Source organism: Drosophila suzukii, chromosome 3, assembly GCF_043229965.1.
Source record: "Drosophila suzukii chromosome 3, CBGP_Dsuzu_IsoJpt1.0, whole genome shotgun sequence".
Classification (NCBI taxonomy): domain Eukaryota; kingdom Metazoa; phylum Arthropoda; class Insecta; order Diptera; family Drosophilidae; genus Drosophila; species Drosophila suzukii.
This window is the reverse complement of record NC_092082.1, coordinates 67,096,377-67,116,260: the sequence shown is the minus strand read 5'-3', so window position 1 is coordinate 67,116,260 and position 19,884 is coordinate 67,096,377. Positions and strand designations below refer to the sequence as shown.

At 41.4% G+C, this 19,884-nt stretch overlaps 5 protein-coding genes and 1 non-coding gene across 8 annotated transcripts; 2 read left to right on the top strand and 4 right to left on the bottom strand.

The window, feature by feature from the left end:
• Positions 1–971: 971 nt before the first annotated feature.
• On the top strand, positions 972–6,891 carry AnxB9 (Annexin B9). Of its 3 annotated transcripts, XM_017085942.4 has the most exons (5): positions 972–1,072; positions 3,300–3,353; positions 4,011–4,719; positions 4,779–4,960; positions 5,254–5,726. In XM_017085942.4, exons 2-5 carry the CDS (start codon positions 3,324–3,326, stop codon positions 5,305–5,307), a joined length of 975 nt encoding a protein of 324 aa, XP_016941431.3. In that variant the 5' UTR covers positions 972–1,072; positions 3,300–3,323; the 3' UTR covers positions 5,308–5,726. The 3 variants fall into 3 exon arrangements, with proteins under 3 accessions (XP_016941431.3, XP_036672534.3, XP_036672533.3); XM_036816639.3 differs by lacking the exons at positions 972–1,072; positions 5,254–5,726 and adding an exon at positions 6,683–6,891; XM_036816638.3 differs by lacking the exons at positions 972–1,072; positions 5,254–5,726 and adding an exon at positions 6,219–6,637.
• Positions 6,508–9,481, bottom strand: r-l (rudimentary-like). The gene is made up of 3 exons (XM_017069594.4): positions 9,250–9,481; positions 8,664–9,180; positions 6,508–7,961 (listed from the first exon to the last, which is right to left on the bottom strand). The coding sequence occupies exons 1-3, from the start codon at positions 9,400–9,402 to the stop codon at positions 7,150–7,152; spliced, it is 1,482 nt and encodes a 493-aa protein (XP_016925083.4). The 5' UTR covers positions 9,403–9,481; the 3' UTR covers positions 6,508–7,149.
• Positions 9,482–10,067: 586 nt separating this feature from the next.
• On the bottom strand, positions 10,068–11,299 carry LOC108006140 (deoxynucleotidyltransferase terminal-interacting protein 2). The gene is made up of 2 exons (XM_017069595.4): positions 10,871–11,299; positions 10,068–10,448 (listed from the first exon to the last, which is right to left on the bottom strand). The coding sequence occupies exons 1-2, from the start codon at positions 11,252–11,254 to the stop codon at positions 10,080–10,082; spliced, it is 753 nt and encodes a 250-aa protein (XP_016925084.4). The 5' UTR covers positions 11,255–11,299; the 3' UTR covers positions 10,068–10,079.
• LOC118877615 (small nucleolar RNA U85) lies at positions 10,507–10,831 on the bottom strand. The gene has a single exon (XR_005014396.3). It is a non-coding gene; the product is annotated as a small nucleolar RNA U85 (small nucleolar RNA).
• Positions 11,300–12,350: 1,051 nt separating the features above from the next.
• Positions 12,351–15,480, top strand: dmrt93B (doublesex-Mab related 93B). Its single transcript, XM_036817005.3, has 3 exons — positions 12,351–12,715; positions 14,020–14,550; positions 15,223–15,480. Exons 1-3 carry the CDS (start codon positions 12,464–12,466, stop codon positions 15,418–15,420), a joined length of 981 nt encoding a protein of 326 aa, XP_036672900.3. The 5' UTR covers positions 12,351–12,463; the 3' UTR covers positions 15,421–15,480.
• Positions 15,448–19,884, bottom strand: HHEX (Hematopoietically expressed homeobox). The gene is made up of 2 exons (XM_017085945.4): positions 18,895–19,884; positions 15,448–15,993 (listed from the first exon to the last, which is right to left on the bottom strand). The coding sequence occupies exons 1-2, from the start codon at positions 19,391–19,393 to the stop codon at positions 15,521–15,523; spliced, it is 972 nt and encodes a 323-aa protein (XP_016941434.4). The 5' UTR covers positions 19,394–19,884; the 3' UTR covers positions 15,448–15,520.

Below are 19,884 nucleotides of genomic sequence, written 5' to 3'. Positions count from 1 at the left end.
AAAAAAATTACTTTAGTGGGTAGAGGACCTCATTGCTTCAAGGGAGAAAGGAAAAAATTATTGAGCTGAGAAAGGAGGGCAAAACGTATCAATATATTCAGTGTCTCTTAAAATGTCCAGCCAATTTTACAATGGCATGAATTATGAACCGAAGCCCGAAAAACGCGATGCGATACGGAAAACACCAACTGTAGCAAACTTCAGAAAAGCTTATCCTTTTGCATCCTGTAGGACTATAAAAGTGAAGGCACTATTTTCCGAAGTCTGTTAGGGGGCCGTCCATATACCACGTGGACAAATTTTAAGCACTTTTTGAGAAATTTCATTCTGTCGTATACTGATGCTGAAATGTCCTTAATATGGACATTTCAGCAGGACAATGATCCTAAGCACACCAGCGAATTGCCCAAGGAGTGGTTTAGCCAAAAACAAATTGACGCAATGCCGTGGCCTGCACAGTCCCCGAACTTAAATCCGATTGAAAACTTATCGGGGGACATAAGCGTTATGTTGCCAAGAAATCCCCGACTTCTAAGCCGCAGCTTTGGCAAGTTGTGCAGGAGGGATGGGGCCAGACTTCCCGCAAACGTTGTGGGCTCCATGCCTCGTAGGTGTTATCCTGAAATAGCAAATAAATAATAAGTATGCAACAAAATTTAAATCGATATTTAGTAGGATTAAGTTATTTATGAGCCATATTGAATTTTATCATATTTTTCTTTAAAGACTGCTTTTCAATGATCACCATAATTTATTCTTTCTTTTTTGTTATAATCCATATTTGCTAAAATATTGATGTGCCCAACAGGAAAAAAGCAGTTAAATTATTTAAAAGTAAACAATTAAAACTGTTGTATTTCAGTTTTGTCTCAATGTTTTATACGTGGGGTCGTAAGCACTGCTATTTCATTGAACACAGCTGTAGATCCCAATCGCCGGCTATTCCACCACTTCAACTTTTTCCCCACCAATCATTTTCCAACGAGAGAGCGCGTAGTATAAATTTGGAAACGGGACCGCAAAAAGATATAGTATTTTTTCTCATCGCCTGCCGTTCGCTCGCCAGACCTTTGTACGTTGAAAATCGAATATCGTTGGTAATTTTAAAGGAATTTGTAGATAAAACATTTTGTTTACTTTCGCCGTGCCAGAAATCGCAAGTCAAGTGCAAAAGCAACCAGAAAAGTGAAAAGAAAGTGTGTGAAAGGCAATAGAAGATTGTTGCAATGGGTGCCAAGGGCATTTTGTAGAACTCTGGGCGCGGCGTCAGAAGAATTCTCCAGAATCTTGCATAGGAGTGAGCGAGATACGAAATTTCTCTATTTACTTTGAAATTCTAAAGGCAATTCGAGTAAAACAGTCGGGGGAAAAAACAAATTCGAAAACCGAGAGATGACATCATCAAAAGCCCCTCTCTTTAGGCGTTTCTCTCACAGACTCGTGTGACTTTTGAACATCTCCCACTAAATCTAAGTAAACTTTTCGTTCTTTTCCTCTTTTATTTTCCTTGAGGATGGGAAACGAAATTCTTCGAAATAGCGTCCATAAGATTGTCGCTTTCTTCCCACTTGCCTGCTTAATTTAGTAATTCAATCAACTTCAATTGCTCTGATAGAGGCTTCAAACCACAGTAAATCTTGGGAACAAGCGCTCTGTGGGCTTACTCAGTATTACTCATCGGATGTGGCCACATTCCGACTTCCATAACTTATATACAATATAGTGCATTTAAGGCCGTGCAATTATACTAGTATAGGTGTGTCATCAAGGTTTATTACCGACTAAATTGCCCTGTACTATTGTAGAATTTTTCTGAGTTTCAATTCAAGGTACAGTCAGTCAGGGTCTCCAAAAGAAGTTTAGTAAAAGCTTTTGTTTATGAAGTTATTCACACATAGTCACGAGTTGTTCCAGTTCCAGAGCTCTCTTTACACACCTTTCCCATGAAATCTTAAAATTTGTAGCTCTATTATTCGAGTCGTGCTCAAAGCTTCCGATTGACGTCACAAATCTGTGAATCATTAAGTAATTCTGTAATTTCAAATGTATCACAAGTCAGTATGGCTATTAATAGAACAACATCATCAGATACGTCATGGTACATAATCTCGTCCCCAACAAATTCCTAACAGTGTTTCAATTGGAACAAAAAAAAAATAACTAATGGGTGTTTCCAAGCACAAATGCATGTACAAACACATGCGGGGTCAAAATAGTAGAACTGAGAATTTGATTTTAAATCATCTATAAAATTTTTTTTTTAAATTTAGAATAGAGTAAAGTAGTAGTATTTTTCAACAATCAAAATCTTAAAAGATATTAGATAGAGAACCCAAGACAGACATTATCATTTCGACCTTAGCTGTATACCATACACCATACATATAAGAACCGGTTCAACTTTGGTCAAAACATTTTTGTTTGTTTATAGCTTGACTGCAGAGGCGTCCAAAGTTGTTTCTGTTTTTTTGGTATGGCCTGTTTGCGGCGTCGCCACGTCAAGTCTTTTATAATGCCTTTTTTTCAGCTGCCTTTTGTTGACTTTCTACTTTTGCGGCAGCATAGAAAGGCAAACATATTTTCTGATGTAGTTTGGGTAACGACTAATTTAGGAGCGATCAGAAAATTCAATCAATTTATCAATTAGTAATTTGGCCCTATTGATTTTTGTGATTATGTGGGCTTGCAGCAAATCCCCCGAGATAGTGTTCCACTTGACAACTGAAGTGGAGTGGTTAGGCCCAGAACGAAAAGGGGCAAGACATTTCCCTGAAGCTTTCTCTTGGCCACAATCGAGCCGTGCCCGATGTTTTTCAAAGCAGAACGCAATGAGCTCATCCGTTTATAAGGCCATTTCGTGTGGGTTCGGTCTGGCCTATCACGAAACTACCTGAAAAGGCCATTTGGTTATCAGACGCGCCCGGTTCCATAGTTCCTCTCCTGCAAACTGCCCACTGAAAACTGGAAACTTTCACTTTCCCCGGCAGTACGTTGAACTTGGCTTGGGCCCCAGTTGAAAACGTGAACTAGGAAAACATCTGTGTAAATAAACTACGAAAAATCAATGGGAAAAAGTGTTTTAGCCCAGCGCCAGCCTGGCTACGGGGCGTATGCGTAATGGGAGGCTTTAACGACTTTTGATGATGTCACCAGGCAGGGCCCGAAAATAAAGGCCGAGTTTATTAGCTGTAGGGGTTATAATGTAGCTGACCTTGTTGGGGACTAATTTTCTATCACGTTTTTGTTTATTAGGAATCTTTAGCCATTATTCATTATGATTTCTCACTTCCTATTTACAGATTTTCCACAACTACCCAATCAAAATGAGTTCCGCTGAGTACTACCCATTCAAGGTGAGTTTACAATGGATTGTGTTTGAGGGATTGAAAATGAGGCTCTGCGATGAGCTGTAAATCTTTAAAAACCTGATATGTAGCAAACCATATAACCAAAGTAACTCAATAGAAAAATGGGAATGTTACACCTTTTCATTAGCCCAGTATCATTAAAATTAGTAAGATTAGTACGTTCTAATTATTTTTGAGAGCGTTTAATTTTGCCAAGCAATGCACAAAATTCCGAATTTTTTCTCTCCGCGGCAACCAGATGCTAAATAATTATCTGTAATAGGGCTATTAAATGATCATCAAGTGGTGTATACTATATTCGAGAATTGCTGAAAAACAAGTACTGACAGATAGGACAAGAGAGTGATAAGAGGAGATCATATTCATATAAGTTGCTCAGATAACAGTCATAGCAAAGTAAACAGAAATCCCTGGAATATGGAATTCAAAAACCTTATCATGACATAATTAAAGAGGAAATTATGCATAACTCAAATTATAAAAGTAGGGGGTAATCACATATGTGTAGTATGAATACCACAGGGTAATGTTGAGTCACCACAAGCACAATGGCACCCATTTTGGGAATACGTGCCTTGCATTGAAATAGACTTTCTCATTACTCACTTGCTTATTGTCTGCTTTTGGCATTTAATTTTGCAGTGCACGCCCACCGTCTACCCGGCGGATCCCTTCGATCCCGTCGAGGATGCGGCCATTCTGCGCAAGGCCATGAAGGGCTTCGGCACCGACGAGAAGGCCATCATCGAGATCCTGGCCAGGCGTGGCATTGTCCAGCGTTTGGAGATCGCCGAGGCCTTCAAGACCTCGTACGGCAAGGACCTGATCTCGGACCTCAAGTCTGAGCTGGGCGGCAAGTTCGAGGATGTGATCCTGGCCCTGATGACGCCTCTGCCCCAGTTCTACGCCCAGGAGCTGCACGACGCCATCTCGGGACTGGGAACCGACGAGGAGGCTATCATCGAGATCCTCTGCACCCTGTCCAACTATGGCATCAAGACCATTGCCCAGTTCTACGAGCAGAGCTTCGGCAAGCCCCTGGAGTCCGACCTGAAGGGCGACACCAGTGGCCACTTCAAGCGGCTGTGCGTGTCCCTTGTGCAGGGCAACCGTGATGAGAACCAGGGAGTCGACGAGGCAGCCGCCATCGCCGATGCCCAGGCTCTCCACGATGCCGGCGAGGGACAGTGGGGCACCGATGAGTCCACCTTCAACTCCATTCTGATCACCCGCTCCTACCAGCAGCTGCGCCAGATCTTCCTGGAGTACGAGAACCTGTCGGGCAACGACATCGAGAAGGCCATCAAGAGGGAGTTCAGCGGCTCCGTGGAGAAGGGCTTCTTGGCTATCGGTGGGTTTTTTGTTGACTGTCTCTTAGGTACCTCTTCTAACTTGTGAATTCCCCTCCAGTCAAGTGTTGCAAGTCCAAGATCGACTACTTTTCGGAGCGCCTGCACGACTCCATGGCCGGCATGGGCACCAAGGACAAGACGCTGATCCGCATCATCGTCAGCCGCTCGGAGATCGATCTGGGTGACATCAAGGAGGCATTCCAGAACAAGTACGGCAAGAGCTTGGAGTCCTGGATCAAGGTAAATACCGATTTCAGTTGCCTATTTGTGTGTGCTTGCAAGAATTTTAAACGTTGCACCCTTTGTAATACCACTAACTCGCATTCGATCGTCTCTGCAATAACGCCCATTAATCGTGGTTCTATAAAAGTTTTATAATCAAACAACCAACCATCCATCCAGCTGGCTTCTCTTGTTGTCTTTTCTTTTTCCACACATTTGATTGTCGAATTTGGATGCCATTTTCCCTTCCTGCCCGTTTACTTCATTTGTGTGCATAAAACATTAAAACCTGGCATATTCTATATTTTTAGGGCGACACATCTGGCGATTATAAGCGTGCCCTATTGGCTATTGTTGGCTTCTAAAAACAGACTCCCCAATCCAACAATAACTTGTCTCTTTCATCTGTTCCACGCCCTAAACTAAATGCAAAAAGAATGTACAAACGAAATTCTGATATCGAATAGTTGACAATGTATAGTTTTTAAACTGGAACAAGTTTTAACGAACACGAGGCCACGCAGTGCATTTAAAGTCGTAGAATCAGAATCCCCAGTCTCGCATCCTGTTAATTATTATTATTAGAATTGTGACTATTATTATTATTATGACTATGCACGCCACATGCACATGATTGTATCTCTTTATATTTACTACACTTAAGCATATATACATACTTTGCTATGTAGCTTATGGTTTCTGTTTTGTTTCGAGTCTCATTTGCAACAAATTTTAACTAAAAAACGCAACAAAATAAAAAATATGACAAAAAATAAAATACAAATGTTGTTTCTGCACTGCTTGTCATGTAAATAACAGGCCTAACTTCATAACATTAATAAGGGCGATGGTTAAATTAATACAAAATTCATGCAAAGTTGGACTTAAGTGGAATATCACCAGCTTCTTGCCGGCTTTATAGTCTTGATCAGCAATAGCAAATGCTTTTTATAAAATTCGAGTTTAAAATACAATTTTAAAATAACTTCAACTGCTTGCTTTAAGTAAATGTCAATTTAATGTAAGTTTCATGTAAAATCCGTATTCAAAAATGTAAAACTTTAATTTGAGCTCAAAATTAAAAATTCCAGGCTTGATAATTTGCTGATCAAGTACATAAATCGTAAATAGCTTTTCATAAGAAAACTACTGAAAAGAGTCGCTTCCGGATCTTAATCAAACATAATCCATGTATACAAAGTAAATGCGTTTAATGCTCTGAAACCTCTGCTCTTTTCACGCTTGATCTCTACCCGTAAAACCCAACCAATAAAAGGAGGATGCCGAGACCGATATTGGATATGTTCTGGTCACTCTTACGGCTTGGTAGACGGATGCAGCCGGAATACAGGGATATATATGAGCAATATTATATTCCCCTGCTAAAGTAGAAAATGCCAAAAAAAGAACGAATATGTTGCATTTCCCCCAAAAAAAATCACAAGCGGAGAACAAATGAAATTATTTATATACGATGTGTTCTATAAATCCAATCTATGAAAACCTTTAGTATTTTTCCTCTGTGCAATAACGTCCAACGTCCATGTCGGTCTGTTCGACAACGATTATTTAACATTTTTTACGTATTTTATTTTGTATACATGTCCTTTTATTGTAAATTATTCTGCATCGAACTCGTATGCATAGTTTGTGCTTGTACTAACTAATAAAGTTGGCTTACATTCAACGGCAAAACTGGGTCTCATTCACCATCCTGCTCCCTCTTGACTCTGTTTTCAGGACGACCTCTCCGGAGACTACAGCTACGTGTTGCAGTGCCTGGCCTCCTACTAAGGATCTCCTCGTCGCCGAAGCATTTCACATCGATTGTTAACCATTCTCTTTGTTGTAACTCTTAACTTAAGGCAAACCATGTTCGCCAACTTTTCTATGGAAGATTCATAGCCTATTTTCAATTCATAAATGCATTGTAAAATCATGGAAAAGAATTTAAAAGTTTTTCACTTAACTAGGGTAACCGAAACCGGGGGAATGGGTAGGGGAATATTTGATTAGAGCAGCGGTCGGCACGCAATATGATGACATTTTGTCTTTCATTTGCGTGAGTAATTTGCACGGGGCAGCTTACCGACATGTGCGTGCCGACCGCTGTTGTACACTGTTTGTGCGTCGGCAGAAGTAGTCCCTATGCCCGCTTAATGGGAAGCTGCCGACCGTTGGATTAGAGGAATTGCTGGCTGTGTCTTCTATTTGGCCACCCTATCCAGGTAGGCTGCCCACAGGCGATCGCGGTAGGTCTGGGCCGCCTGCTCCGGGCTGCTGGCCTTTAGGATACCCCTGCCGACCACTCCGATATCGGCTCCTCGCTCCTTGATCACGTGCTCTGGGCTCTGGTATTGCTGGCCCAGTTGGTCCACGCTCTCGTCAATCTTCACTCCGGGTGTCAGCTGCAAGAGGCCGGGGAAGGCGAAGGCATCGGAGGATTGGCACACCACACCGGCAACAAAGTCCACATCGGCGCCCTCGGTGGCGATCTTGTTGCTGTTCTCCTTGTACTTGGCATCGATCAGGTTGCCACTGGCCGACATCTCCGCCAGCAGGAACACACCACGCTCCTTGCCAGCTCCTGCCTCGCCAAGGCCCGCCTTCAGACCCTGCAGAATACTGCGTCCAGGTAGTGTGTGTGCCGTGACCAGGTCTGCCCAGCTGGAAATCTTGTAGATGCCCTTGCCGTACTGCAGCGACACGGTGTTGCCAATGTCCGCGAACTTGCGATCCTCCATCAGCAGGAAATTGTGTCGCTGGGCCAAGGCCTGCAGATCGGTGATGAATTTCTCGCTGAAATCCTCCACAATGTCGACGTGCGTCTTTAGCAGGCATATGTACGGACCGCACTTGTTGGCCAGGTCCAGGATCTCATCAGCACTGGTCAAATCGGCGGCCAGGCAGAGGTTCGTCTGCTTGCTGGCTATCAGGTTGAAGAGCCTCTTGGCCACCGCGCTCTTGGCCAAGTTGGCGCGACTCTCGTAGGTCAGTTTGGTGCGCTGCAAGTCGTTGGCTGAAAGAAAAGTAAAAGCGATTGGTTAACACTTGAATATGAATATTACTATATCTTATCGCTCCTTATCTTTTTTTGGAATCAAATTGGTAATTATCAATGTGGTCTATAGTAAGCATGGACTAACTTTGTGCATTTGAAATTAAATATATCTATCTTTATTATATTAATGTAGTTTATCTAATCAAAATGTCGTCCACAATACGAATACATTAAAACAAATGTATTTTTAAATTGTTTGTTCATTTTATAGGTCTAAAAAAAGCGCCACGTTTAACCTGTAAACATTCAAAACTCTTCTATGAAAAGAGATATGACAACTCAAGATAAAATAAGAAATTCCGCAATTTGCAGATGAACGAACCGGTTCTCATACATTTCAAAAAGCCCAAAATCAGCCATGCCTATTTATAAAGCCAGTCGGGCAATAGGCTTGATTGGAGAAGGGGACCTGATAAGCTTGGCATAATTGAGTGGAGCACTGCCCAGAATCAGAATCACGTGCCGCTTGCCCGCGAACTTGATCCGGTCCGAGTGGGGAATCCAGATCGGCTTACCGCTGTTTAGGGCGATTGTATAACTTTATGATACCGCGACTGGAGCTCCCCTAATTGAATTTGGTTCGAGGCCATGTGCGCCACGAATGTCATGTACTCATTATCTATCTATCTGGTGTATATCTGGGGGATCTGGAGCACTCACCTCCGACAACGTCGGCCTTATCGCCCCCGACAAAGGTTCCATCGCTGTTGATTTGCACGGCGGCTATGTACTTGGCCACTGCCTCCACGGTGGACTTTTCGATCCGTCCGGCCTCGTGGAGGGTGTTCAGCAGGAAGGAGAGCGTGAAGAGCGAGTGCATCCGCACACCGTGCTTGGCGATGTTGTCCACGCCGCCCTGCTCCCGGTTCACCACCACCACGGCGTCGGTGACCACAATGCCCTCGCTCTGCAGATCCCTCACCGTGTCCAGAATGCTGGATCCAGAGGTGACCACGTCCTCGACAATCAGGCAGGTGTCGCCGGCATTGAAGATGCCCTCGACCAGCTTCTTGGTGCCGTAGGCCTTGGCCTCCTTGCGCCGGACCAACATGGGGGTTCCCTGCTGCACGGACACGATGGTGGCCAGTGGAAGCGCCGTATAGGGAACTCCGCACACGTGCTTGGCGGTCAGCTGCTTGTCCTTGATGTGCTCCACCAGAAGGTCGGAAACGGTTTGCTGGGGGAGATTGAATTGGGGATTATTAGGTATTATCATAAACTTGCAGATTTAATCCCAAGTACTTACCATCACATCCGGATAGCTGACGATCACCCGCAGGTCGAAGTAAACCGGCGAATTGATGCCCACCTTCATCTTGAAGTCGCCGAACTTGAAGGCATTGATCTCGAAAAGCTTTAGGGCCAGGGCCTTCATTTTGTCCGAACTCTGGGCAACCATTTCTCGACCTTGATCTGTTTTCTTAGTACACGTGCTAGCCAAGTTCCAATAAGAACCGTCCAACTGGGAGTGCAGCAATAGGGATGTGAAAAGTATACAAAAATATCGATAATTTTGAAAATAAATATTTTTTATAGAGAAAATATCGATATTTTGTCATAACTCACGTTAACAGGTAGGCGCACAATAACCTATCGAAACTAAATTTTGGAGGGAAAAGTTGTTGCAAGATATTTATATTTTAGTTTGGTTTTACAATACCCATTACCTATGATGGAAACTCATTCAAATCCAGGGTGTCCGCAGAAATTGTTAAATATAGCATTCTCGCTGCTTGAACTCATTAATGTTATTTTTAGATGATGTATTTTTTATCAAATTTGTTTTCATTTTAAAAGGCGATTTACAAGGCGGTTGAACATTTTTAAACAATGTTACTTATAAATATTTTAAATTATATTATTAGTCTTGCTAGCCTCATTTCTTGGCGTTCATGGTTTTTTTCATTCTAGGGCTCGCAAAATGATAGGTACTGTTGTATTTTGCTAAATATTAGGTGCTGTTGCATTTTACGAACCCTAGAACGCACACAATTTTAACTTGGTTAGCTAAGTCGTATTATAAAACAATATTCTAAAATATTCTGACGAACAAACCAAAGTGTCAACGTTTTCTATTTATTTATTCTTTTTAAGTTTTTTCATTTTTTGCATTCGTTTTTTATGGGCGTATTTTTCCGTGCGTTGAATAACCTCATTATATTTCCTCTTGTTGAACATTTGGAAGCTCTCGTCTTCTAGCAACTCATTAACTAGAGACTGTTTCTTCTTCGACTTCTTTTCGTTATAGTGGTCTAAGGCTGAGGGTTGCACAGTACCAATTTGGAAAAACTTAGGAACATATTTGAGGTCGTTTTTCTTGTAGAACTGTTTAGGGTTCAAAACCGACCGCATCTGGATTATTTTAAGTTCGTTTCGCATTTCCTCAGTGACTTCCGTTGCGGGCAAATCAAACCAGCCTTTTCCCTTGGATTTGGCGCGTTCAGCCTGAAATAGAAGGGGCGATTAGAAAAGGACATAAATAGGTAAGCTGGAGATGTCTATCATGCTCTCAGATTACTAAAGACGTCGTCAATGGGCAACTCAGACCTAAGTGGATCCTGGGTCGACAATACTCTGTGCTTCATTTTAATGTTTATGTTTTGTAAGCCATAGCCTAAGTTGTCAGTCTTGGATTTCACGACAGACAGCAGTCTTGCCCCTGGCTCGTAATGTTCCGCTGGCCTTACGGCCTACTGCCTTTTCTGCAAGACAGCATCCAAGATTACAACGGAAGAAGCTGGAATTGTCGACTTAGAGTCTGATCACAGGGTCCACCTCAAGCAGCCTGAGCTATGCAAATTCCGATGTCGAATATGTCATCATAGGCAAATTTGGGTCTTCATTTTCCATACTTGCTCTATACTTACTCTATTTAGAATGGGTTGCTGCCTTTTGCCCACGGTGGGAAGTGCATTGCGTTGGCTAAGGTCTGGATTTAACGCCAGCCTTGAGCCCTTCAGATCCTTCGCCACTTTTTCCTGCAGCGTAGCCCGATCATGGTCATAACTGTGATTTGGCTCTACGATAGGCTTTAGTTTCTTGATTGCGGTAGGCTGAGGACTCACAGCGCTGAGCACTTCGTTGAAGTCTAGCTTCAGGCCAAATAACTGTACTTCTCCTTCCTGTGGGTCCTCATCGCTTCCGCCACCTTTCTCTTCCCGCAGCAGAAGTTCTCTATTGTAAGCAATCCTTTTTGATTGCGCGCCACCCAATTCCTGCTCGCCTTTCGTGTCGAAAATAATAGAATCCATTTTCAATAATCCAAACAACGCATGGTCTAACAGACAGTGTGACCGCACCGATAATAGTTGAAAATACCAGCTGGCCCAAAAATAAATACCATTTCGGTTTTAAGAAATACCATTTAAATACCACTCATCCAAATAATTAGGGTATTCACTATACAGTTGACTTGCTGAATTTTTTGAAAATGCAACAGATAATTTCAGCAATTGGTGGAATGACCCTAAATGGTTGGTGTTTTATTTTAATTTTCGTCCTAACTCATGGTCTTAAATTATTAATAAGGTAAAAAGAACTACAACTATACGCTCTAATTTTATTTAAGTAAATAATGTTAAAAATGTTACAGTGTTGTAAAGGGTTTTTTAATATGAAAAAAACATTAGAAGGTAATGTTACTATGACTAGCAACTAGTAGCAGTGTCGAATATTCAAATATCAAATGTTCTATTTAACAGCAACCCGGTATTCAAATCAAACGTTTCTAATGTAGTCATTTTATTTACCACTACATTTTCAAGTTATTGCCGAACTTCATAAAAACTTTCATTTTTTTCTTGTATGGTATCTACTAAATATGTATATGTAAACCATAACTCTCGATTAGCCACGTATAGTTGCCTGTTTAAAATATTTTTATCAAAACCAAGTTAACCTCCTAACTCTATAAGTCCACCCTAGTTTTGTCAGTAAATGTAATTCGTATTAACACAATTTATTTTTGATTGTATTTTTTTTTATAGTACTCAAATAGACTATATTTAAAACACAAAATTGACTAATTAAGTGATTTCCAATATTAAGATTCTACAAAATTGTATTGAAAAAAATATTATTTGATATGTATTAAAATTTGTTTAATTTAATAAATCATTGCGGATTATTATTAATGGGCTTATAATGTGTTTGACCTTTGAAAAGTTTGGCTCCACCCACATACCCTGTCGAGACTTTAAGGGGAGGAGTCTTATCATATTCTAACCGCCAATCACAGTCCTCGAAATCCAACTAACCATGTTAAAGCAAAAGCGCCTGCGTAAGTCAACAAAGTTTTCTCGAGACTTTTGGAAACAATTGTAAGTCCTTTGATTCAGTGTTTCCAAAATTTAGTTTCTTTTCGCTGGTCCCCAAATAAGTCGCAGATTTCTGCTCAAAATCAGCAATTTCTTCGTGCAATTATCGGTTTTAATTGAATCAATTTTTAAGGCTGCGCTTCAATGGCCAATATAAGTGAACAAGTTAGTGAAGTGGCTGCAAAGCGTTCTCGCCTGGCTGGCACATCCAAGACTCCCAAAATAGTTGAGCACCAAACTCCCAAGGTCGCCAATCGGGTGCCCAAATGTGCCCGCTGTCGGAACCATGGGATTATCTCGGAGCTCAGGGGTCATAAGAAGCTCTGCACCTACAAAAACTGCAAGTGCGCTAAATGTGTCCTGATCTTCGAGAGGCAACGTATTATGGCCGCTCAGGTAAATTAAGCCAAATCATAAATTTTTTTAAAATCGATCATTTATTGAAAGTGACCCTCCGGAAAAGAACCGTTACGAGATAGACACATTTAAATGTCTTTCAGCGATTAAACGATTATATTTCTCAAGTTTGATGTTTTAAAAATAGGATTATTTAGTTCACACAGCATTGATTGTTATTAAACAAAGAACATTTCAGCATCATTAGTTAAAAATCAGCTTTCCATTATTTAACTCTTCTGGTAAATGAGCAATGTATTTTATGTGAATTATTAATTTATTTACCTGCCATGGTGGGGTTTTTAAAGTGTTGAAAAGTTGTAAACTGTTTGACACTTCGTTTTGAAAACTGTAAAAATGACAATTAAAATAAAGTTTCTTGGCAGCTGGTTTTTAATCATTTATCTATATATCTAAAAAGAGGCATCGATTCCCTAAAGTAAATTTTTTTCAATTTCAAACCTCGATTTTTCAAAAGTAAACCCCTTAACAAAGGGAAAGTCTAGTTAACAAAAGAAAAAATTCCTACATTCATATAACTTGAAGGTGGAATTTAATTAAATGGTTTAGTACCCACTGAGCGGTGACTCAAGTTATATGAAATTCTACAACGATGGTTTATTTCATAACTTTATTAAAATATAAAATGTAAGATTTAAAATCCTGAAATGTAAAGGAAAGATATTTTAAAAGATACTAATAATACATTTTTGGATCGAGGGAATTTTCGGCAGGGTTAGTTTCAGTCATTGTTTAATTTAAGTGTCTAAGAGTTTTTTGGACTTGGGGTGTCCAGGACTTGAAATGTGTGCCACCCCACCCTTGTTCAATCAATCTGTGTAACTGAATTCAATTGCCAGCTTTCTAAGAAAAATAGTTAGATGGGCCATTTGTATTGTCTTTAGATTAAGCGTTGGCCAAGCGCTCAATTCGAAACACAAATAACCGTTGGGTGAATAGTCTATGGTAACCCCACTCCAAAGCCAACTCAAACAGCCAATGAAACGGAATACGGGGAACAGATTCAGCCAGGACCACCAGTCCGGTATTGCCGCCCCTTTGGTGATGATGATGGAAAGTTGTCAAGGCGTAGGAACAAATCGACCAAAATATCCGCTTACCAAAACTGTTTGCACAAGTGTTTCTCCGTCTCGCATTTCATTAGATCAGCATGGTTAGGATGTGCATGCGATTGTGGGCGATACCCCAAGGAATTGCTGGGGTCTTTGTTTGCGTAAAAGTCAAACAGCAGCAGACGGAGATGTTCACTTGTCGCATATTAATTTCCATTTGTGGTCTTCCAGGTTGCCCTGAAGCGCCAGCAGGCCGTGGAGGATGCGATTGCCATGCGGCTGGTGGCCAACAAAACGGGTCGCTCCATCGATTCCCTGCCACCGGGCAACATTTTCGGTCTGACCGTGACCCAGCCCAGTTCTCCGCTCCCCAAGAGGGAAGATGACCCGGCGGAGAAGCCACTTTCGGAGGAGCAGAAGCAGCAGTCGCAGTCGCAGCCACAGGAAGAGGAGTTCAGTGATCCACCGGCGGTGGCCCAGGATCTCAGTGCTCCACGACGGGATAACGTCTCCCAAACGGCTATCGATATGCTGGCCCAGCTGTTTCCCCACCGAAAGCGATCTGTCCTGGAACTGGTCCTCAAGCGATGCGATCTCGACCTCATCCGGGCCATCGAGAATGTCTCGCCCACGGGCAAAGTCACTCCAGTGGATGGCACCAACATCAGCCAGTTGCCTAGCCAAGAGCCAGGAATCTTGCCCAGTGTGCCGCAAATCACGTCTTCGAGGAGCAGCGCCTTCAGGCCTGTAATAACAGATCAGGTAAAAGATCCCACCAGGATATTTATTTTGAAATTAGAGAGAACAAAGTACCAGTTTTTATCATAGGAGTATTAATAAATATGTACTTTGTTAATGCTTCGAATTTTATGAATTCTGTAAAACTGGGAATCAAAATATCCCGAACTCCTAAAATAACAAATAAATTTGTATAGAGCTTTGTTGAGACCCTCACCTTTTCATGCATGAGTTCATGAATTCTTAGTTAACTTTTGGGTGTTATTTTCTTGAAAAACAAGCGCATTATTTCATAAAAGTAATATTTGTATTTTTGTATATTTCATTTTACATGAAATATTGTTTATGCATGCAGTGTGTTTTTTGTACTGGTTATCGTATAAACACGGTAATACAAAAATATTCTATAAACAATAATACAAATATTACTTTTATGAAATAATGCGCTTGTTTTTCAAGATGATAACAAATATAAGATTTGTTTCAGTACATGTTTGGTACCTTGTAACAAAAATGTAAAATATCCTTCTTTGAATACTTTTATCTCAAAATTTGTTTGATTTTGCCCTTTACAACAGAAAATATTTACTTTTAAATTTAAAGAATAAATTTAAAAAATTGTTTTTTTATAATTTGAGAGAGATATGTAAAGACTGTTGAAACATCTTATTAGAGCGCAGCTTTCTTATCTTTCAGTACCAGAGCAAATCGATGGTGGAGCTAAAGCCGCCGGTCTTCGGAAGTAGCGCCTCGGCAGCGGCGGCCGCCATTTGTGCCTACCCCAAATGGTTCGTGCCACTCTCCTTCCCGGTGACCATGGGTCATCTCTCCAACCTGGCGCCGCGTTGCACTTTGCCCAACTGCGCCTGTTTGGACAGCTACCAGTTCCACTAGGACCTTTCATCAAGTACTACCCACGACTCTATTGAAATACATTTATTTAACCTAACTACAAGCTGAACTATCTTATGAGTAAGTGGGAAATCTTCGAGCTTCACTTGGGGGCATCCTCCGTCTCCTCCTCTTCGTCGTCGTCCTCATCGTCCTCGGATAGATACATGCGATCCTCCTCGTCGCTCTGCTGGCCACTTCTGCTACCGCTGCCCAGGTTTAGGACGGGAACGCCGCCATTTGAGGTGGGGGAGGCGGATCCTGTCGTGGCCGCTGCTCCTTGGGCGGATGCACTGCGCTTGCTGAGATTGGCCCGTCGCCACTTGGCCCGGCGGTTCTGAAACCAGGTCTTCACCTGCCGGTCGGTCAGTTTCAGTTGGAGCGCCAAATGACGCCGTTCCTCGGGCGACAGGTACTTGGAGCTGGCGAATCGACCTTCGAGATTTTTGGTCTGCTGGGATGTGAACCGGATCTGGCCACCTTTTCGCTTCACTCCGAAGTTGGACATGTAGAAACTGGCCGCCGGATAGGCGTTACAGTAGAGGGCGGCGGCAGCGGTGGCTGGATTTGGAAATCCTAGAAAGGATAGATATAGGTATGAGATTAGAAGTATATTCAAACTTAATTCAATTTCATTTAAAACTATATAAACTTAATTCGATAACTTCGGATTATTGAAAGCAGTTACATTTGTTTATTGGTCACTAAAAAATATTTACAAAACCTTTTTAAATGGATTCTATTCAATATTAAAAAATTATTTTGTTTAGTTATATTTATAATTTGATAAACAAAGCTTATTACAAAATGTTAGCAAGTTCTTTAATGCTCATTTATTATGATATAGTATATAATTGATACATTTAATTTATCAAATGTATATGTCAATCCATATCCCCAGCAATGATAACTAAAAGATACCATGGAAAACTAGGGAACAATTGATTTCTTTGTACAACAATTTTTAAGTATCTGCCCGGTATAAAGTAGTGCAATCGTTGGATTTTGATTGGTGGCTCCTGTGGCCCGATTCCCCTATCTCCGCCCACCAACTCTTATCAAAGTAATCGGACACAACAATTCCGAGTCGTACAAGTGTATGAGTGCTCGGGAATATATCAGCAAAACAGTATCCGTATCGGGGGATATGTCAACGCCCACTTTTAAGTGGTTGAAGACTTGGTGGCCATTGCGAAATGGATCGACATCGACTGAGAGCCGAGATTCTAGGGCAATAGAGCGAATTCAATTGCCACCCGACAAGCAATCCGATTGTGGTACTATATGTATGGTATATATAAAATGATAAGAAGAGGGGAGCTTTGCGTTTGACGTAACGGAAATTCGCACTTGTCGCGTATTTGAATTACGCCCATTCCACCACCGGTGAACTAATCTGATATTTCGGGACCAAGTTACCTCACGGTTCAGATTCCAAGAACTTTTTGGAAATTGCCAAATGCCGTTAAATAAATAACACCCGATTGCAAATACCATAATTTAAATTGTTACAAATAGACTTATTAACGGTTATTTTTATTAAGTGGCGTACCCAGTGATAAGACCGTTCTCCCCCTGGGTAGACCCCCATTCTGTTCTTCCAGAAGGTGTTTAATCGCTGAAAATTGTATTTGTTATTATTTTAAAATGTGCGTGTCCGAAAGAAAGAGTGGAACCATATCAGGTACTTGTGGCCCACTTCCCTCCCCCCAATTTACCCCTTTTCAGGGAGGGCGGACGAGTGTCGAGAACGGACGAGCTTATCGTAATCAAATGGCAATTGTCGCTATAAGATGATGGACAGCGCCTATTAATCGCCTCTAATAGCATTTTTCGTTTAGATAAGCCAAAACAAATCGGAAATCGGGATAGCAATAGAAATGGAGTGGGCTATACCACCTGATACACCTATCTGAATAGGCATACTAAACTAATCAATGCTCTACGAGTTTATGGGCGCAATAAAAAATTTGAATTTTTCCAAAATGATATTGCAACGGAATGATAAGAATGAGAATGGATAGGTAATCTAGTTATACGAATAATTTGTTTTTTTAATTTTTGATTCGTTTTAAATCGTGTACTTGATAATAATATGTATTTTGGAACACTGAAGACGATTTTTGGTTGTAATTATATAGTAAGTGATTACTATGACCCTCTTCACAGAAATTTCTTTCGTTGTTTTTGAGGACATATTCGTAATGTAAAAAAGCTCGAGACTTATTAAATAGTCTTACAAATGTTCTAGCATTTCCCACAGTTAGGCTTATTTGCATAAATGACTTCAAGCACTTCGATTTTCTGGGCATAACAATAATCCCCTTTAAATAGAGTCCAACAGTCATTTGGATTTCCATTGCTTTCACTCACCTCAATTTCCAATATTTGTCATTTTGATAAGACCACCAAAAATATTTCGTGGGTTTTCCGATTCGAATGTGGTATATGAAGGAAGGGATGGAATTGGGGCTGTGACCTTATCAGCACTACGTATTCCTCTGCCCAATTTTCGGGGGCTAATCTGCCGTTACATTGCACGGAGAACCAACCGGGAATGCATTTTCGAGGTGGGGATTGTGAGATTTCAAGTGGCATTGGCGCCAACACTTGACTTTGACAAACACCCAACTGCACACACACATTAATCATGTTTATGGCCCATTTTGTGTGGGAGCCCCATTGTAATATTTGGATGGTTCGGACACTTTGGACTTAGGCTAGTTAAGACTGTATTTAAATGAGGATTTTGTGTAGGACCATTCCCATGGTCGATCAATTTCCATGTGTCAGTTTGATGAGATTAAGGTTTCAGCATGGTGAGGTTCAATGACTTGAACTTGGAATATTGAAAAAGGTAATTTCTTAATCCTTGCTTGAAACTGTGGGAAAAGAATTAACTAAATTTAAAGAATTAACATATCATTTTTATAGATATGAATATTTAGCGTTTATCAGCATTTAGTCTTTAATTGATAATTGTAGCGCTCATTCATTCATAATACCAGGCTGCTTGTGACTCATTTCCGGTCTTTTAATAATAGGTTATATGATGAAATGGTAATGATGTCTTATAGGTTCCAAAATATAACAAATTAATAAATATATTTAATGAAAATAGATCATTTGTATGTTTTCAATTCAACTAATTCAAACAAAACAAAAACAGATATAATTTCTACGTTCTTAGTCTTTCACTCGTGTCCATAAGTCTTCCTCAAAATTAATCATACAAAGATAAAAGTTAATACATATCAATGTGATATTGTCTAATTTTCTAAATGATGCCATTGGTTAATGATCTGCATAATTTTATAAAACATATGAAACATTTTCCCCCTTTATCAATAAGGTATAGGTTTCAGCATATAACAAAATAATATATTAACATATTAAACCAAAATAGTTCATGTGTATATTTCCTGTCCAACTAATTTATACATTAATATGATCCCTAAGTATCTGGATATTACTCACCCTCGCAGTCCATTGCGAATGGACTGTATTGATCACAATAGGCCGTTGGCTGGACGGCGGCTGCGGCGGCCACTGCGGCTGCCTGGAAGTGGGGCATGAAGAGCGAGGGATTCTTCTGCAGGTTGAGCACCTGCTGGTAGAACAGCGAGGCGGGATCCGGATAGATGGGGTTGAATCGGAGAGAGGTGGGTGCCAGCACCCCACTGGAGTCCATATTCTTGAGGGCATACTGGGCGGCGGCTGCCTCGCGAGACAGATCGTAGATATTGGAGGAGGACGTGGCGGAAGATGAACTGGTTGCCAGCGACGCCTTTGGAATAGCCAGAGAAGGTGGAGAAGGTATTCCCGCTGCTCCTGTCGCAGGACTTTGAGAGGAGCCTCGACGCGACTGAGATCGATGGGGGTTGTCAATAGTTGGACTCCTTGCAGTTCGTGTCTTTTGCTCCAAGATATTCTCGATGGAGAAGGCGGCCTTGCTAGACTTGGTGCCGATATCCATTTTGGGTCTTCAGTTCTTCAAGTGTTATTATAGATCACCGTAAAAACGTTAACGACTCGATTCCGGAGCGATCGAAGCGACTGCGTTGGCCGCAGGCGGTGAACTAATGGCAACCAGCTAAAGAAGTCACCGCAGAGACCCAGGGCGCTATAAATTGTACCAAATCTGATTTCACAGAATATAATAGATTGTACCTATAATGTTGTGCTAATGGGTAGATATCAATATTAACAATAATAGAGCGGTATGTAGATATGCCGCGCCCGGGAGATAATGCCGGGCTACCGGCCATCGATTGATAAGCGAGTGGTGGTTGGTGGGCGCTCCAGTGGCTCGATGGCACTCCACTCCACTCGATTCCGATTCCGTATTTCCAATTTCCAATTGCGGGCGACGACAGCTCGACATCGGGAGTAGGAGTCTCAGAGCCCGGTGGTTGGACACCCAATCGGCGATCCGATCCCGGCCGTCGTATAAATCACGGTCCCTGC